This window comes from Chamaea fasciata, unplaced genomic scaffold (genome assembly GCF_029207755.1).
Source record: "Chamaea fasciata isolate MVZ Bird 193981 ecotype frontalis unplaced genomic scaffold, bChaFas1.0.hap1 SCAF_2, whole genome shotgun sequence".
Lineage (NCBI taxonomy): Eukaryota > Metazoa > Chordata > Aves > Passeriformes > Sylviidae > Chamaea > Chamaea fasciata.
The window spans coordinates 30727566-30748038 of NW_027094087.1; the positions used below are offsets into that span (position 1 = coordinate 30727566).

Consider the following 20473-nt stretch of genomic DNA (forward strand, 5'->3'; position numbering starts at 1 on the left):
ATCAGAACTGCCACGATGGAGTCTCCAAGCCCATCCCAAACCATCTGTTCCACTGCTCCACTCCTCTGGCAATCAGAGGTTAGGAAGTTTTTCCTACACTTGTTTTCCTTGCTACAGTTCAAACTCAGCACTTCTTGGCCTCCAACCACCAGCCATGGAGAACAGTTTACCCCCTTCCCCTTCACAGCTACCTTTGGCATACTCGAGGACTCTTATTTTTCTTCTCAGCCCTCTCATCCCCAAACAACCCCATTTCCTTCAGTCTTTCTGTTGCCTATATTTTGCTCAATTTTTGGTGCTTTTCTCTGGCGTGTCTGTAACTATTTCCTATTTTTGTTAGTGGGTAGAGCATCCCAAATGAGGCATGGCACAGATGAGCATGGGAGTGACCGATTAAAACTCCTTAGAGATAAGAGGAAAAAAAAAAAGGAGATAATTTTGCACAATACCTATCTTTTGGACTTTGCTGCAGAATAAAGAGATGTTCTTTCTTCTCCCTCCTATAAAATTTCATCCAAATCAGCACTGTGCCAAACTCCACCTGGCATCTCCACCACTTGACAGCCTATGATATCTCTGCACTAATGGCCCTGATTCAGTCCACATCGACATTCTCATTTAAGGAGGACATCCCTACAATGCATTTTCAGGTGGGATATGAAGGATCTACTTCAGGAACCAAAATAAGCCCTTCATCAAGGAGTTTCCCCGAGGAATAGGGCTGCAATCAGTAAATCAGCCCTTTAACCTCTTCTTGCTTGTCCCATCGGAGAGGAGCAGCTCTTTCAATGACCTTGATTAAACTGCTTTTGCTCGATGTAAGAACAACATTGATTCACAAAGCCAAACCCAGATAAACCAGTTGGGAAGGGAAAAAAGGAAAAACAACACCCAAAGCACTAAAGGACTGTTAAAACCGGTACACGATGAGAAGCTTTTGTTTTAGTCAGAACTGCAGACATACATCTCAGCCAGACAGAAAATACTCTGACTTCATGGTACATAAATGAGCAGGCAGAGCACACTGATCCAACGATAGGGAGCTGAGCTGCTCTACGACAGCACTTATTTTTCACAGTGCTTCCCTGCTAGACAGTCCACCCCCGAGCCCATCGCGCCGGGCAGCGGACAGACACAAAACACTGCTCTAAACCCACGTCTAACACAGGAGACAACAGACAGGCACGTCCAGCAGGAGAGGACCAGGAGACAGTGAGTCAGTACAGGACCAGCACAACATGCTCTGGTCTCGGCTCATTGGTCACACAACTAAAGCCCAGGGTTTTGTTTAGGGATTGGTTTTTTTTTAAAAATCTTTCTACACATGTGTTTTAAGGAGGAGCCAGGAGGAGAATTAAAAGACAGTTCTGTGCTTTATGGCTGCATACAAGGAGACCCTTTCAAGCATGAAAGTCAGAAAGGCAAAAGGTAGGGACAGGCTTTTTAATAGGGTCTGTAGCAACAGGACATGGGACAATGGTTTTAAACTAAAAGAGGGTAGATTCAGACCAGATATGAGGAAGATAATTTTTTTTAAGTGGAGGTGGTGAAACACTGGCACAGGTTACCCAGAGAGGTGGTGGATGCTTGATCCCTGGAAACGTACAAGGCCAGGCTGGAAAAGGCTCTGAGGAACCTGGTCTAGTTGAAGATGTCCCTGCTCATTGCCAGGGGATCAGGATAGATGAGTTTCAAACATCTCTTCCAACCCAAACCATTCTTTGAAGCTGCAAAAAGCATTTGTCTGAAAAAAAGCAATTAAGCAAGAGGACTAGGGAGCTTGATGTCCCAAGTAGAACAGAGGGGAAAAGAGATATTTTGGTACTTCAATTACTTTTGACCTTCAATTGCTTGCTTAGCTTTTATTATCAATATTACACTAGCATTTACAGCCAAACTGCCCAGAGTCTACATGAACCCCTGTCTGCAGTTATGAGACTGAAAAAAGGTACACTTTGTCTCAACCTTTAAGCAGTCATCATTTGATCATTTGAATGCCCCTCAACAGAAGAGAAACTCACAACACTGATATTTCCCAGAGTGTTTTACAAATAGGTCCCACAATCTCATATAAACACAATCCTCTGAAGTGAAACAGAGCAGGTATTGCTGTAAATCCAGATTAATGCTGCACCGATCAGGTGTGGAGAAGAGTTCCCTTTCCCAACCACTCTGGGTGGAACTTAGAAAATTTAGTACTTTCTTCTCCTACCATAGATTTCCTTGAAAAATAAAAGCAAAACAAAACCAGGCTTATAAAAGCACAGGACTTCAAGGACAGCACTAGCAACACGCCCATGTGCAGACACATACATTTGAAATGCACTTGTCAAAGAAAAAATAAATCTATCCTCTACCTTGTGTCAATACAGCCAGAGCAGGAACTTCAAACCCCATTAGCAGCATCCTGCAGCCTGAGATTTCTCCTTTGAGGTCTCAAAGCAGAATATAAACCAAAGGTATAAGGAAAGTGGCAAAGCCAGCGATTCAGCACCTTCCCTTTGAGGCTGTACAAAAGCCGGTGTAAACCGCCTTTTGTGCACAAAAAACAAAGTCCAGCCATGTGGGTTTATTGTGCACAAAGGCAGCTTGTACAGGAGGAAAGTCATCACCCTCAGGCTCTGGACCAGCAAGCTGCTCTGAACTACTCTCGAGGAGAACCTGATCCACACACCAACACCCTGAATGCACACCACAGCTACATAAACACAGTATCAATAATAATGAATTAAAAAGCAAAGGGATGGGGCACCACCAAGTGAGACACAGTCCAAGCTGAAGGCCAACACTTTCAAATCCAGCCACCGATGCAGGAAGCTGGTGCAACTGGTGCGATTGGAAGGGAAGTCCCACTGACCACAGTGCCGGGACTGCTCCAGCAGAGATCCCCTCGAGTGACATCTCCCAAGCATCGCTTCCTGCCTTGCCGAGGCTGCGTGGGATGGCCGGGCACATATCGGCATGGCCGCATTTCCTCTTGGGAGAATGAGGATGTTTTGAAAACATAGGTGGCTTGCAAAGCACTTTGGGATGTATGTGGATGAAAAGCACTCTTAGGCACATCGATAATTAGCACTAACCACCGGCGTGTCACACCCTCTGTGCAGAGCATTTAGCAGATTTATTCAGCTCTTGCTGGAATGCCAGAGCGCAAGCTGCAAATTCAGACAGTGATGTGAGCGCCCTTTCATGGGGCAGATGCTGGGGAGCTAATGATGTTTGATGAGTTAAGGCCATTGGTGACTCAGGATCAGCAATTAGTTGATTTCTGCGGGAGGAAGGTGCTTTGCTCCATTAAGCTAAAAGCATCCTCCACAGTTCAGCGTGCACAAAGTCATTCTGTCCACCTCCCACAAAGCCTGCCTACGTTCATTAGCGGGTTGATACTTCCCATATAAACACTCAGGTTTACCTTACCGGATTCCCTAGCAGTTCTGTCCCACAGCCCTGTGCAAACTTGATATTCCCTGGAAGAGCATAAGGCACACAAGGAAAGGACTGCAAAGAGCAACTGGACACACAGTCTAATGCAAAGGGATGTGGTACCACTGATGTCTACGAGGATGAATCCATTTTGGGCAAGGCTAATAATACTCTATCACAAATCAGACCCAACCCCAGTCCTGCTCTAGCCTGCAGTACGGGGCTACAGACATCCATCTCCCTCCCAAGGGTAGGCAGTGATGCTTCCATCAATCAATAACAGGCACTGGGGAGACACCAGCTGCACTTGTTCTGCCTGCCGTTCCCGAAATGCACACAGGCAAAAGCAACAGGACCAAAGGATGATCTGGCTGGTGTCCCCCCAGGAAGGGACAGCATCCAGCTCCCTCCCAGTGGCTGCATTCCAGTCCTCTGAAGGCTGGCTGAGGCTGGTCATTGGTGTCAGGGAGTGGGACCCTTGAAATCCTGGGAAGTGATGTGCCGAGTCACAGGACGGCAGCGCGTTCCCGAGCGCTAATGCTCGTGGCACATGGCAGGACTGTCAGGCAGAGGACGCAAAGAACAGTTATTTCTTTCAATGAGAGGGGAATGTGACAGAGCTGGCATTTGGACCCTCTTTTCACAACTTCTTTGAAGTGTTTGATCTCGGCCGCTAACGACACAAAGGCTATCGAAGCGCTACTGGTACTATCTTCAAAGGGTTCGGACGTTCAATGATTAATAGGAACCCTGCACGGGATGAGGGAGAGCGACTATTATGGGAATGTTGGGGGGGATCCAAGATGCGTTGGTACCTTTATTCTTTGGGACCAAGGCACTCCCAGTCTCCCCCAAAACAGACGGCTTCAAAGGCGGGGGTGTGACCGTCGCAGGTCCCGGGTGAGCCCGGCCACCGCGGGGCGCAGCCACAACGGCCCCAGCGCCGAGCGTCCGCTCCAGCCGCGGCCGTCACCGCCCACCCCACCACCCCGGGGCAGGGAACAAGTCGGGGGGACTCGGAGATGCTCCCACCCGCCCTCCCCGAGCGGCGGGGAGCCAGGACCGCTCGTTCCCCGCCAGGGCAAGGGGCACCCCCGCCCTGCCCAGCCTCCGCGGTGCCGGGAGAGGCAGCGGCAGGTGCACCCGGGCTGGCGGCGGGGGAGCGGGGATGGAGGCGAGGGAGATGGATCCCGGCTTTCCCGGGGCCGGGGTAGGGATGAGATGGGTTGGGCTGAGACTTACGTATCTCCGTAACTTCTTCTCCGGCGGTGACTTTCGGAGCCAGCCTGAGCACACCACCTCCCCGCCGCTCATCGCGGCAGCCGGGCGCCGCCGGGCGCTGCCTCCCGGCGCTCAGCGCCGGCCGCGCCGGCCCATGGAGGGCGGGCGGGGGGTGGGTGGGTGAGCGGACGGATGGATGGATGGGTGGGTGGAGGGAGGGAGGGAAAAAGGGAGGGAGGGATGTGGAAGGATGGATGGGGGGGGGGGGGCGGCGAGCGCCTCCCCCCGCTGCCGCGGCCGCTCGGCTGCGAGCGGGGAAGCAGGAAACTGGCTCCTTCCCGGCTCACCACGCCTCCGCCCGCCCGGCGCCCCGCCAGCCCTGTTAAAGACACAAACCCCGCGGGGAGAGGGGCTGCCCGGCCGCACGCCGCCCCCGAGGGGCTGCCGCTCGTCCCTGTCCGCCCCACACTCATACGGTGCCTATAGAGAAACTTTATGCATACTGCAGCAGGTGATCTCTAACAGGGCAACGTTTCCTTAATTAAAAAGTACAACTCCCCCCAAAACTCTCCCCCATAAGGTTTCATTAACCCAGGACCCTTCCACTCTATTGATGGAAAAGGTCCTTCTCACCTCGGAAGGGCGAGGCTGGCTTTAGCCTCGCTGTGCGCAGGGGCTTGTACCTGAGATGAAGGTGCCGTAGGAAAACAAAGAGGTTGAGCAAGAAACAGCCAAACATCGGTGATGCCAAAAACCCTCCTGGAAAAAAAAAAAAAAAAAAAAGAAAGAAAGAAAAAAAAAAAGCAATAAAAAACCACAAGGGGAATCAATAAAAGCTTCGTATTTTATTATTGATTTTTAAGTAATGGAGCAGTGGCCACTGAAAGGGGATTTGACTGCCATTGGAGTCTCATGCAGACAAGCCAGGTTTTGTATTACAGTGTATTATACTCTGGCTGAGATTCACTATCAACTTTCAGATCTAGAAACACTGTACATTTCAAAGCCTGATCCTGTCCTCCCCAGCTCAGGCAGTAATAAAACGTCCCTCCACAGCCCTTCGAGTTGGGTTATGTTCTAACCTTCTTTTCACCCTTTAAAGCAAAACTGGGCATGGCACCCATAAAAGCTGAGTCCTCTTTGTCCATGCTCACGTGGAAAACACAACCCATTTGCTAGGGATGGATTTCTAAGACCTGTCTCTATACAGCAGCTCTCTCCCAAACCTGCTCGGGCACATTCAGTCATCCCTGCCTCAGCTTCCCTGCCTGTCCAAACCTCTGTGGGCAGGGATGGTCCCTCCTTATGTGTTTGTGCCATAGCTGGTGCAATAACAACTCCATGCTGGCTGGATGTGCTACTGTATGTCACACAACAACCACCTTTATCCCTGCTGCTTGAGCAGGGATCTTGCATCACTTCAGAGCAGTAATTGCAACTTGCAGTGCCTCTGGGAGGTAGGAACAACACCTTTTTGAGATGGGGACAGCACGGTTAAGCCATATGTTGTTTATCATCTTTGTGAACGCATAAAATAGGGGAATAACCCCTTACAGAACAAGTCAGTCATTTGTTAGGAATGTATTTTCTACAAAGCTTTGTTTTTCTGCCAGTGAAAGGCAAAGGCTAAGTAGGAAGATTTTTCTACCTTCTCACTACCCAAAGAAAGGGCTTGATCCTATTCCAGTGCTGGGCAATCTCTGCGGAGTGAGGCTATGCTCAGATCAGCTTGCTCATCTCTGCCAACACAGCGTGTGGGATGGGGTTGAGAGCAGCGGAGGATGGAGAGACCAGTTCTGTGCTGGCCTCAGCTAGCATTGCCTTATTCAGTGCATTGGAGCCATATCAATTTACACTGCATGAGAGTGAAAGTCTCACCTGCAAACCCTCCTGGGTTAGAGGCACTTTGTGCATTTGTAGAGAAAACTCAGTCCTGGTGACCTGCACTTGAGAGATCTTCCCAAAACACACAGAAATTTCAGAGAGGCCCGTGAGGTATTGGGGATTTAGAAAGACTCAATTAAGAACAGATGATCATGATTAATACACAGGTAGCATGCAAAACTATTCCACAGTGTATGTTAATAATTCACAGGTTAGGAATTTGCTCATACTGACACTAATGCAAAGTGGTATCAGTTTGAATACCAGTTGCAGAGAACCCTGTCTGCATTTTTATGTTAACAACTTCCACCACACAAAGTTGGAACACTTCATTTGGGTGATGGATGTTTAAAGAAATGCTCCATAATTATCATTGTGTGAATTGGAATGAACTATTCTACATGTTCTATGACAGCCCTTGGTTTATTACCCTGCTCCCTTACTTCTCTCTGCTCATCCCCTACTCTGGATCACATTTACTCACTTGGTTATATCACAAGATATATCTGAACAGTGATATATCCAGTACCCCTGTGAATTCTTTTTTTCATGCTTTTGGTTATGCCTGACACAGGTATCTCAGATTGCTGGGACTTTTGGATGGGAAATGGGTTGCATTTTCTGTACATTTAAATATGTTGCTGTCTCAGATGTGACACAGAATCATAGAATCATTGAAAGTTGGTAAATGCCTCCAAGATCGAATCCAACTGTAATAAAAGCTCTGTGCAGAAAAATGCTTCAAACAAAGATGCTGCACGTGAACGTGCCTCCCTAATTCCACTGTGGCTGCAAGCAGAGTGGGAACAGTTAGTTAATTCTGGCATCAGGCTGCCAGATTACATATGATCCAATGCATGTAACGTTACAACGCCTTACAGTGCGGGCCCTCCTTAAAGCTTTTGGCCAGGAAGATACACAAATACTACCCTCAGTGCCCCTGGGAGTTAAAGACGATGTCTGTCATGAGCACAGCTCGATTTGGCAGCGCTTGCACGTTCGTAACAGTTTTTACCAACTTCAAGCTGTTCCTCCAACCGACAGTGGAGAATGAACTCAGGCTGGCCCCAGCTGACTGCGTAAATCTCTGGAGTGTGAGCTAACAGCCAGCAGCCTTGGCGGAAAACTGTGTGAAAACCACATCCTTGTGTTGGAAAAACCTGACGAGGGAGTTATGCGAAGCCATCAAGAATCCATCTCTGCCAGCAGAAGCAACTGAAGGGGGAACAGCAGAATTAGCAGGCATAGCAAGGGAGAAATTAAGAGATGCCGTGTAAGAAATAATATTCCTTGAACAAGGGTAAGGCTGAGAGAGAAACATTTTTCTAAGAAAAAGCCCTTGTACTGTCCTTTAGGTGCCGGGGTGCACAACAAAGGGACACTTTCTTCTGCAGAAACCTCTGGGGTTTTTTAATCATAACCTTCAGTGTGGTTTCTTGTTCATGTCTGAAAACGAAAAATCAGAACTTCTAAGAAAGAAACCACAATGTCCACCGCTACGCCTTCCTGCTCCAAATTTATTCAAATGAGCTGTGCCATCTGCTGGCAGACGGGAAAGCTGCAGGCGGAGCAATTCCCCTCCTCGCTCCCAGTCGCCGGTGCAAGCAGTCGGGATGGATGGAGACACTGGGCATTTCCTATGGATTAGGGACCAGCTGGCTGAAACGCCTCGGGCTACTTACTCCAGCCAGGCACAAATCCCTTGGAAATGCCCTATACGGTGGTTAATATAAACCGAAACAGACCGGAGGGCGGGGGGGGGGGCGAGAGGGGAAGAAAGGCTTGAAAAATCTGCCGTGCTGCTTGGTGCTCCTTGCCTGCTTTTAATTCTGAGCGAATGCTCAGTCTCCTGAGATCCAGCTCCACAACAATAAGACCTGACTTTATCTTCACGCAACAGTTCCTGCAGCAGAGCAGGATGGGAGCAGCTTTTTGATTTCATGAAGAATTTTCAAGGTTAAAAAAAAAAAATCACCTCTTTGAAGAACTCGAGCCTTTTCAAGCTTTCCACCCTCCATAGAAGAGCACAGCAAGCCCCCCAGAATGACTGCAATTGAAGCCAAACCACAAGTCCTTTCCTTCTTGTGACAGGCAGCAGCTCCAGCAGCACTGGCTGCTTTCCATGAGCAGAGGGAATAGTAGCACAAGGTGCTTTGATCAGATAATGAGACAGTTTGAAGCATCTTCAGTACAGTGTTGTGGCAAAGACAGGAGCATCAGAGCTCTGATGCCTTAATACAGGCTTGAAACAGAGAAGAGATGACTTGCAGGTCGGCAGTGTTCAAGGCACGTAGGCTTGTGTGGGTCCTACTTTGTCCTCTCTCTGTTGGAGATCCTGGCCAGAACCAGCATGTCCCATGCAGAATGGATGCAGACCCTCTGGGCAGTACAGGGAGTGGCCTGGGGTGCTGAGCTGGATAGTGTCTGTGGATGCAGCTGGAGGACACTTCCAGCCTTCACACTTGAAGATTATTAAAGAAGACTTCCTATTCCTATTCAGTCCACACTGAAGTCCAGTCCTATTTCTTTCACCAAACTGGACACTTAAAAATAACTTTGCCTGCAGCTGAACTGGGACAGAGCACAGCTAATGCATTTCTCAGTTCTGGACCTAGGTAGAGTGTTTTTTTGCACCTGGTGATTCCTTCTAGGATGGATGCCAACTCTCTTGCCTGGATCCAGACACAGTTTTGGCAGCTACCTTCACCTTTTTCTCCCAGGTACTTATTTTTACCACAGAAGGGAAGGAAACTAGGAGGTTTCCCATTTTTTTCTTACCTCCTCAAAACAGAAAACCATTTTACAACTGCTTGGTGGAAAGTGCACCAGGCAATGCTCCAGACACAGACACTACTCTGACATAAGCATAAAGGCCACTTCATCCTTGTTTATCCCCAATGAGACCAGCAGCTCAGCATGGGAAGGACTCCCTCTATGGACACTATTTGGCACAATGGGGCTTTGACTGCAGCTGGACCCAGGGCAAGCAACCATAAAACAAATAATAATAAAACAGGCAGGGAGAAATCTTCCCCTGCATGCTTACCCGACCCCGGTGTACTCTCACATCCTTAGGCATTACTTCAAGAGCAGATGGTGCTCTGTGGTAGAGCAAACGAGCAATTATCCTCCTGACACCCTGCAAGGCCTCCCCACATGCGATTGCAAGAAGTTACTTCACCCCAAGCTAAGAGCTGTTGTCTGGCTTTTCAGCATAATTGGATGTAATCAAGTTTAATTTGGTTGGTGCAGTAACTCTGAAGACTTTTGTAACTGGATTACTGTTGACTCAACGGTCATGTGCCATTATATCTGCTGGCCAAAACAGAAGCCAGAATAAAAACAGATGCTTTCCCCCTACTCCTCCTTCCAGTGACACCCCTCCAGGATATGAGCTTGCCCTGTACAGCCAATATAATGAACTAAAAATTCTATTAGAAGAAGGAAGTCATTGCTGTTGCATTATGTCCAAGCCTCTTCTACAATGTGTAAATTACTTAGAATATGTATCTATCTCTACATTTATTTACAAATGTTGACCATGCACACCTTCGAGCTAAAACTACTAGAACACAGACCTACTTTGCACATGAGCTTTCTTATTACTCTAACTATACAGGTAGGGAAGTTGAGACCATGAGCAGGAGTGAGTGGCTGATGAGGATGAACTCCCCCAGGTCCTATTTTCCACTGTACACCACCATCTGAGAGCAACGAATATACAAAATGCTGTGTTCATAGCAGACCTATAGCTCTACTGCAGGTAATCTACAGGTGTGAGAAGGGCATCTGGTAAATGTAACAAAGCCAGCAGCATAAAGACCTTATTTTCAGACCCCCCCTAACTGCTACCAGTGTTAAGTCATGGAAGAAGCATGTGAAAGCCGTCATGCTTTAGGTCAAATTTTGCAAATTCAAGAGCCTGTTGTCTTTTGTAATGCCCCTCAAATGCTAACGGTTAAGGCACACTGATACACTCCTGAAAGATGCTGAGGCTAGGCAAACAAATACTGAAATACGGCACTTTTTTAACAGTGAAAATAATCACTGGGGAACTGTGTGGAGGGGAAATGCCCTTGTGGTTTCAAAGCATTTTTGCCCATCTATAGTGTATTATATTCCTGGCTGAAATGTCGATTGCATTTTAAACAGACATCTCCTAGAAGTCTAAAGTGTGAAGAGACTTCGCTGAGATCAGAGCAAAAGCTGCTCTGCAGTTGCCAGTCCCAAATGCTTCACAGCAACCACCCTCCCAGCTGAATGCTGTTAAGCTGTAGTTGCAGGCATATGCATCTCTGGTTTTGGCCAGATGGCTATTTTAAGTTTCTAATGATCTGGGAAATGAACACTTCATAATGTTCTATCTCAGAGGGTTTAGCACAAACTTTCTTCCTTTTATCCATGGCAGCACTGTTACAGATGGTATTGGATCTCAATTAGGGACTGTAGTAACAAAGTGCTAAAAACATTGTGTTTTAGCATGTGCTCCAAGGACATGGCAACATAATCCTGCCTGGCAAGTCATCCATCAAGTTCATTAACAAATAGGCTCATGAAATTTGTTAAATACTTGAACCTTATACTTCCTAAATCACCATGAACACTAATAATTTATTAATGCCATTAGTAATAATGGAATTTGAAAGACTGTTTGAAGCCACTGTACAAACCAGGCCCTCGGATTTGATTTGTATGGTTATTCGAGTTTTGCAGGTGGCTAAGTTCAGCCCTGTAGGGTGATCTGGAAAAGCACCACCCATGCATGTTTACAGAGGCACCTAAAGCATGCCTTTCCCAGAACTCCAGCTGCTGTGCAGAGCCCCATCTCAGCAGCTATGACGCCACATACACACTGCTGAGCCAGCCTGAAAGCACATGGTGATTTATTTATACTAAGCAACTGCAGAGGTCATTTCAAGTGCATCCCAGAGATGCCATCATGTGAGCCCAACCTGCCAAAAGACCTCCTCAGTTACAGTGATGACAGAATCTCTGCAGTAGGTAAGTGCTCACAGCTGGATCTCCTGGAGCTGCAAACTGGCCACTGGTTGAGCACTGAGTTTCTCTTACTTAGTGCAGATATGGGAGAAACCTGTTCTCAACTCTGACAGAGCAGCCTGAAAATCAAATCCTAATCCTGACTCTTGCTTCCCTCCACATCCTCTGGCAAGTCCCTTCATCTCTCATTGACCTGGAGCATCTCAGCTGTGTGAACAGCTCTGGCAGCACTGACACTGAGAGGTCAGTCAGCCTTTGAGTTGGCTGTGGTGGCAGTTCAGCTGTCTCCTGCTTGGATGTGCAGCCTATGGCCACGCATTCACCAACGGAGCAGCAACAAAGCTGGGGGACGTGCAGCAAACGGGAGACCTGTGTCTCAGAAAAATATGGATCATTTGCCTGCTTCACACAGCTTAACCACAGAACTGAGAACACAGAGCCCAGGATCTTCAAAGGGCCATCAAAGATACTGGAATTTTTGCTCAAAAATCACTTTGAAGGTAAAGACACCATAGAAGTATTACTAAAAACATTGTGTCAGTGAAGCATAATTATTTTCCACTGTGACTGGAAATCTAGCCTCTTCTTGAAGCCGTCGCAGATAGCAGGGAATAGTCCCATACTGAAACTTAAATGTTTACATGATTACCAAGGCCTCCGACCAGACCACATTGATTTTTTTCCTGAGCAGTTTGCATACTTTTTTGCGAGGAACCTGTATGATCAGTGACTTCCGAAAACTCTGTACTCCATTCTTTCAGTGCAAGTATCAGTACATTAACCTGCTGAAGACAGTAAGATACACGGTTATCAGTGAAGAGCAAAGAGCAAGATCAAGCTTTGCAAAGAAAATTAAAAATCTACTCTGTTGACTGCCTCAAATTATTCAGAAAAAAAAAATCAATTGTAAGAGTAATAAAAATAAACAGCAGGATTGCTATCTCTGAAAGGCCCCGGGACATACAGGGATAGATAAAAATCAGTGAAGTACAGTCTAGGATCTTAGAAATGCCAAAAATGCGTTTGAAACCAGATCAGTTGCAAACATCCTGCCTTGCTTCTGGTGTGGCAGTGCACCCAAAGGCAAACAGAGGGAAGTCTCATGAGCAGGCGCCAAGCAGGGTTTTGGTTGATTTGGGTCTGTTCCATGCTTCTGCCACACATCTTCCATAACCTTGGGCAAGCAGATTAATTGCTCTGTGCCTCAATTTCCCGCAGTAAAATAGTGTCAGCAATAAGAGCAACATGGATTCTAAAGTAATTTCATCCGTATTTCACTCACAATAGAGCCTACAGTTTCTGATTTAGCTGGTATGTGACTTTTAAATGGCCATACAGTCTTGTCCCTCTCTCGCCCTTTATGTGAAAGCTCTCCCTTTACAGCATCTTTTCTGTACACCTTGTGCAGCAGGCGCTGCGGCACAGCAGCCATAAAACAACGGGAGCCATAATTTCTTTGAACTCTGGGTCAAACTTGTTGTTAGCCAAGTCTGTAAGAACTCGTATAGTAAATTACATATGTCTCTTTATCAGCGGGATCATAAAATAAAACTTTACAACCCTTCTGAAGGTCATGGCTCTGCAACAAACAGTAAGACAAAACAATAAATTCACCCCCAAGACCACTGTTTTTGTGGCTTCGGCAGCTTTGGTTAGATCTGAGAAAATTAGAGCTCTGTCAATCTTTATACAAAGTCTTATTTCTCCTTTGGACCCATCTCTCATTTGTCCCAAAGTGTAAGGTAAAGGCTAAAACAACAGCCATAATGATTGTTACTGGTTTCAGCAACAGCAAAGCCACGTTTATCTCTATACATACATTTAATGGGAACAATGACAAAGGTGTTTCTTGGCAAATTAGTCCCCTCACCCCCTGAGGAAAAACACATCTATAAGCTATTCCCAAAACAATCAATATTAGTCCAGCAAGCAAAACTGCACTTTACGTTTCCCATCAAAGTCTTGGTGTTCCCTCAAACAAGTGATGATTTATAAATCACAACTACTACCAAATAAACCAGAGAGATGGGCACCTTGCTGTGTCTTCCTCAGGTCTGGGGGCCTGAATGCAGGTAATTCAGCTAAAATCCCTGTGCTGGTCTGCTGACTTTTAAACCTTTGGCCCATGTACCTTTTTGTCTCTGCTTATACAGAAGGTAAAACAGCCCAGGATCTGAACATTGCCACAGTATCACAACATAAATCATAAAGGAGAGAACAGCAATCTCTACTCCTAGCTTCCAACTGTGCATTTGCTCTCCTGTGGATTTAAAAATGAGAAGACTGAAACCGTGTTAGTTCTGTAGGTATTATGTTTTCAATTAAAAATAGAGTACTTTGGGATACTTTGATCTTACGCATTAAAAAATTAAGTGAAGGGTTTATCTGATATTCTTGAAGTGAAAAAACCAGACATTTTCCTCTAAACACTCTTCTGACAGGCTGGCATTTAGTTATGCAAAGTTTATGGTGTAGCTCTTTTATCTCCCATCACTCTGTTCTAATGTTGCAAAGCTACCAACACAGTAATCAATGACATTCATTCTTTCCTCTGAAGCTAAGTGAGGACAAACTTGAAAAGAGGCAAGCACGGGCTGCTGAGGAACTGAAACTTCAAGAAATGCTTAGCAAAATGATGCTAGCAGAGACAGTGCTGGTCACCTGGGCTTGAGAGCTGACTGCTTATGACACTAAGGACACCCCAGTGTCAGCTACTGCACTGCACGGTCAGCCTAGGAGGTGATTCCTGTGTGCAAAGAGAAACAGCCATTTTATTTGAAGTGTCACAGTTTTTATCTGGCTTCAGTTACTGTCAGGGTGCAGACTCTAAGAGAAGATGTAGTAAGGAGAGCTGCTTAAATAAAGAAAATCTTGGTGCATTTTGCTGCTTACATGTCCAAGAGAAATTTACTCCCCATCCTCCAGATTAACTTCCGTTTCATTCTAGAAAGGGAGATTCAAAGGAAATACATGACATTCCACATGGAAATCCCAGAAAAAACATATCACATTCCTTGGCAATACCAGTCCATGTTATATATACATAGCACGAGGTGAACAATGCCAGCCTGGAGGGAAACAGTGGCTCCCACCCTTGCTGGCTACCCATAAATTAAGTTTCTCACAAGAATGCCAATCTCAGTATTAACCCTGAGCAGTACCATCATGCACAGGGCCTCAGCTTCTTCTCTCACCACTAGCAAAACCAGCACATGTTGGAGGCTGTTACCAAGACTAGACAACCTTTCCTTCCCCTTCTGAGCCATCTGGTTACCTCTCTTGGGACAACCCTGCTCAGCTCCTGCTTCATCTGCCAAATTACCAGGGGTAGCTTTCTTGAACTTTCAGACCCAAGGGCAATGTCCCCTTAGCTCACTGGATACCTTGCTCATCAAGCACCTTGAAATGAACCACGACATGTAGAAGACTCCTCCTCATGGACACCTAGTTGGAAACACAAAAAACCACTCACAGTGTGTCCTTGTTACTTCTTTCTGACTTAATCTACCTATCTTCAAATCAAAGGTTCAACCTTTACTTTCAGTCCTGCAACAACCTCTGAAAAGGGCAAAGAATGAAAGGTGGATTAGACCAGTTCTTTGTTCTTGCCGTGTCACCCTGGGCGCCACCCTGCAAACCGGTTTGAAGCAGTTGTGTCCTTCCCTGTTAACTTGTGACTCATGCCACATTAACCTAGAACTTTTTGGCACCTTCCATTGTCTTCTTTTTTACATCTTGTTTTTCACCTGTCGCTGTTTAGCCCCGCCTTACCCATCAGATCTGGCATCTCAGAGCAGGATCAACAACCTCCCAGGGATGCCAAAACCAACACAGGCAGCCCCGAGTTGCTGTTGGGGATTGACAGCAGAGTGGACAGGAGATGTTTTGCCCCACTGTTCTCAGACGATGGGCTTCCAGTTCGGGCACTGTCTTTTACAGTGACTCTGACAGAATCAGTGACTAAGGATGTCAATAAGGACACCTGCTCATTGCAAGTAATTTAGGGAACATGCAATGGATGGGCTGTTTGGCAGCTGTACTCTTTCCACATCTTTCTGCAGAGAAGTAATTCCAAAACATAAAGGCCAGCAACAACACTTAAGACAACATACTAAACGAGAGATGGTCCAAATGCAGGAAGCTACTTGAGTGTCTCATGAGGGAACTTCTCACTGGTTTCAAAGGGAAGGCAGGTGCTCAAACTGTTTTGTGGAACCAGACTTGCCAACTCAGGGCTGTACTGGGAAATGCAAACCAGCAAACGGACAATTAACACCTGCCTAATCAAGTGGATGAAGGAGACATGAAAAAGTCTTAATATGCGGATGTCTCAGTGCACACAAGAAACCCCCCAAAGTAATGACCTTCATGGTGATGTTGCTTGCATGATCATAACAGGTAAAAACCCCCAGCCATGGAGCACACTGAGACATGGCAGGTGCCCCATGACGTAAACAGGTATTTTTAGATGCTGCAGGTGCAGTACTACACAGTCTTATCAGAGAGAACTGCAACTGCAGTGCAAGGCTAGTCGATTAGTATTTTTCAGTCTCTTCCATCTACTTGGAAATGTTTTCAGGGCTGTCCTGCAGCCACTTCTTGTAGTGTGTGCCAATGTATACGGGGTTCATCAGCAATAAGGCTACTACCTTGCTTTTTCCCTTTATATATATTGTTTATACTCCAGCCTTAGCAGGCTCCAGAGTAGCAAGCACTATGCAAATGATCAGTTGCTGGATTCTGATAATTTGGAAGGGAAGAAGATGCTGGAAACCCTCAGTTCAAGTCCCAAATAAATCACTGGTTTCCAGCTCCCTCAGGCAAGTCACTTGGTCTTCCCATAATACTGTCTTCAAAACAGAAATGAGTATTTCTATACCTGGCAGAGAAGCTGAGAGCATAAACCCATTAGAGACTGCCAAGGAGTTCAGATCCTATAGTGATAAGCAATTACCTAATACATAGCAATGCTTGAGAGCATCTGCTGGTTGTTTTGCAATACAGACCAAACTGCTTGGTCCGATGAGCACATGAGAGATTTTCTCAATAACAACAACAGAAAAGCAAAACAACAACAAAACCCCATCATAAACTGCAAGTTGGCTCTGGAGAGATAGATGGATGAGCAAACTCTCATCTAACTGAACATCGCTGTCTGCTACGAATATGTGCTTTCTTGGAGACAGAAAACAGATACTTACTGCAGAAGTTGTGCAACTAATCTGGTTATACAGAAAATGAAACCTCTACCAAAGACACTGAAGGAAACTCTCTCATGCTGAGAGCTACAGTTTTATAACAGAAGAAGAAACCATACAGTTATAAAACAAGCCAGTGTACATCTTTATTGATGATTCACAAAATCAAACATAATTCAACAAACTCACTCCAGCAATTCCAATATGACATTGTTCCTTGCTGGGCTTGGCTGATTTTTCCAAGGTAAACAATGTTTGCTTTTAACTCAGAGTGGGGAGAATCATGCTTTACAGTAGTCATTTCCTGACTGCAGCAGTAGCAAGTGTATCAGAGCCATGACAGTATTTTAGGTCACACTTCCTTATTAATATTTCACATAAAACCCCCTGCTACCTTCAGTGCTTGTTCAGTACTTCCATGGCTTGTTCTAGTCTCATGAGAATCGTAACCCTTTAGTTAAGTGGGATTTATTAATACTCCTGAAGTGCACTGAAGACATGAGCAGCTATCAAATTAACTGCCAGTGTCCTTCCATAATCTCACCAGAACATATATTATTTTCAATAACCTGGTATTAAATTGACCAAGAGTTTCATTGATATAAAAATTATCTTGAAAACACACTCGGTCGTATCCTAGTTTGTTATATACACATAGTTACACCAGCAGTTTTCTCCCCGTGAGTCAATTGCTGAGCTACAGGAGACAGGAGTGAGAAAACCTGGGGAAAGGAATAACATCTTTGATATTGTCAACTCCCAAGATGTACTGCAGGTAGCGTTCAAACCCCATTCCGAAGCCTCCATGAGGAACTGATCCAAATTTTCGGAGGTCTAGATACCTGTAATTTAAACAGACAGTTACATTTGCAGCACGGTTATGCTGATGTCATTAAAGTGAGCTTTTCATCTAAGGTTTTGCTTTCCATCTTAATTACTTCCCTTTGACCCTAACCACTGTGATTTCTGTGTTGGTCAGGGACATGAAGAAGCAGAATTGCATTAGCAGAAACCCCAACTTTAAATCCATTTAAATCAGCATAGCTATGCTTTGCCAATACACTACAGCATGGTTTTTTAGGAGCAAGAACGTATTTGGGTACGAAGAAAAGCTTGAGTACCAATAGCTCTGCTCATTTTGAAAACATCTTTCTGGTTTTAGTACCTAAAATATTCCTAGTGGAGGCAAAAACCCAGGTTCCTACTGAATCACAAAGCACTTCCACTACTGGAGGTGAAGCTCTCTCCTTGGGCTTGTCTAGCTTTTGCCACATTGGTGTGGAAATCTGTCCTGCAAATTCTTTCAATTTGTTTCCTTTTCAATATCCTAAGTAATTTCATTTCCAGTAATTTCTTCAGAAGCTTAAATAGGTCTTGCTGGTCTGTCTGCTCAACATGATTTTTTTTTTCTTTTCTTTTTTTTTTTTTTTTCTTTTCTTTTTTTCTTCTTTTAAGATAATTATGATGGCTTTTTGCTACTTTTCCCCCAATCACTCTTACAGGCTGATTCATTTATTTCCATAGTAAGCCAGAAAAAACCCCCTTGAACATATCTTCTCCAAAAATGAGATCTGGAACAAGACATTTTATTTTGCAGAACAGCACCTGTTGTGCACAGAAAACTCAGAAAATGTTTGGAAGCAGATACTCTGAGTATATGGGTGTCAACAAGATTATGATGGTTCTTCTGTAGTTACCCATTTCCCAGCTGGACTGTGGCTGATGTGATACTGTACTTGCAGCTACAAATTGTCACCAAAGGTTTTATTTTAATAGAAGTGAAAAACATCTCAGTGCTTCTATTGATTTGTGGGGCCACTTCTGAGCTTGCTGAGGGCATGAAGTTATTTTCCTTTATATGAATGCACTAGTAGGGGATTGAGTGACTCCAGATGTATTACTTGCTTCTAATCTTGGTGTATGAATATTTCATCATCCCAGTTAAGAAAAAATCAAGTGCACTTAAATATAAATGCATATGTTTTACTACTTATGCAGTGGAGTAGAGGGGGGCAGAACACTATGAAAGAAATTAAGATTGGATTGATTGCAATAAGTGGCTTTCCAAATTTTACATACTGTTAATGAACTGTAATGAAATATTATATTTGTGTGTATATATACTTACACATGTATAAATATGTAAAGTATACATTATGTATATTTGAGTGTAGTTGCTTGGACATCAGATCTTTCTTGGCTTGAAAACTGTATTTTAACAGAGTGAAGACAAAGTAATGCCCATGATCACCCTTACATAAAAAACACAAGTACTCTCCCACAATTTCTACAGCTGCAAGATTGCCCTGTCACTCAGTTTGACAGTATGCCTTTCATACCATTATTTTTCCTTACAGCTCATTAGCAGTAGTTAAAATTTGGGAAACCATTTATTACACTCAATCCAATATTCAGGTTTTTTCTTCTCCAGTGTTTTTCCCCTCCTCTCCACTGCCCAAATAGCAAAAAGAGAAGCAGAGCTTACTTCTTCCTAGTAGCACTGACACACAAAGTGCAGTTTACAAGTTGAACAGCAGGCCCAAGAGTGGGTGGGACATGTTTTCTGATGACTGGGACCCATGTGCTTTTCTCTCTGTGCTGCTGGCTGTTAGCTTGGCTCCCTAAGGCTTGGTGTATGCACCTCACATTTTGTGATGAGGATTATGCTCAGGATAAGAACACATAGGCTGTGCAGCAGCATGGTGCTCTTCATCTCTATCCACTTTACTCAAGAGTGCCTTAGGAAGAACTTGAGTCGCCGCAAATACCCAGGAACTGCTCCTGGGCAGCTCCACTGCACAGCTTTACAAGGGTTTGCAAGGAAGGTGATGGGCAGACCTGATGCTGAGGGTGGTGACTCGAGAAACAGGAACAACCTCATAAATGTGAGGGATATGGGTACTGGCCATGGCTGATCAGTCTGACCCAGCTCAGGAGTTCTGAGCAGAACTGCCAAGCCAGCTGGTAAGTACTTTAGCAGTAACCAGGAATACAAGTAACAGCTGATGATGTCTAGAAGTGCATCAGCCTGTGCAAAGGCAGTTGAGACTAAGCTCATCACCTTCTCTCCCTTTTTGCTGGCAACAGAGTTTATGAAGTCATTGTAAGAAGATGAAATAACTCAGCTGCTTCCAGATGAACAATAATAATAATAAATTCTACCCTTGCTTATCCAGGACTTTGATCGGTAGATCTCAAAGCACTTTGAGAAGCCATTTTGGCAAAAGGAGCGAAACAAAACCCATCAAAGTTAATGGAAAAAGTCCATTGAATTAAATTTGCTGAGGATCAAGACTGTGAATCTTTTCTGATGACTGTGCACAGAAGAAGCAGAAGAATTGAGAAATTTTCCATTCTTCACAGATGAAAGAAAAAGTAACTGCCTGCAGATGAAGAGAAAAAATCCCTTTAGGCTAGAAAATGCTCCCTGAGGTTTTCCTTCATTCAGTAGACTACAGACATTGGATGTTTCTCACCTCAAAAAGAGCTGTGAACTAGTCTAGCTGTTTTTGCTAGTAGCTCATACTTAAGAGGGGAGCTGAGCAGTCTATTGGCAACTGGTGGACTGTGCAGCATTATTCCACAGGGGAAGTAAGTTTCTGCGACCCCAGCTAGTCCAGGTGTTCCTGCTCTCGACCTGATCACTGGTAGGTCTTCAGAGATTTGGATTTTACTAAAGTGTGTGCTTAACAAGATCCCCCAGCAATGAATTCCAGGAGCTTGTTATGTGCCATGTTAGAGGAACATTT

General features: G+C 45.1%; 2 protein-coding genes across 5 annotated transcripts in view; both read right to left on the minus strand.

Annotated features, from left to right (window-relative positions):
- GAB2 (GRB2 associated binding protein 2) overlaps nucleotides 1-4845 on the minus strand; it is a 93424-nt gene extending 88579 nt beyond the window's left edge. For all 3 annotated transcript variants that reach the window (XM_066175584.1, XM_066175582.1, XM_066175581.1), the window contains exon 1: nucleotides 4666-4845. In XM_066175584.1, the coding sequence (XP_066031681.1) occupies nucleotides 4666-4737 (72 nt within the window). In that variant the 5' untranslated portion in view covers nucleotides 4738-4845. The remainder of the gene's footprint in view (nucleotides 1-4665) is intronic.
- Nucleotides 4846-16799: 11954 nt separating this feature from the next.
- Nucleotides 16800-20473, minus strand: part of NARS2 (asparaginyl-tRNA synthetase 2, mitochondrial) — a 48721-nt gene continuing 45047 nt past the window's right edge. Inside the window, exon 14 of one of the 2 annotated variants that reach the window (XM_066175589.1) lies at nucleotides 16800-17566. In XM_066175589.1, the coding sequence (XP_066031686.1) occupies nucleotides 17422-17566 (145 nt within the window). In that variant the 3' untranslated portion in view covers nucleotides 16800-17421. The remainder of the gene's footprint in view (nucleotides 17567-20473) is intronic. The other variant, XM_066175590.1, reaches the window with a different exon arrangement.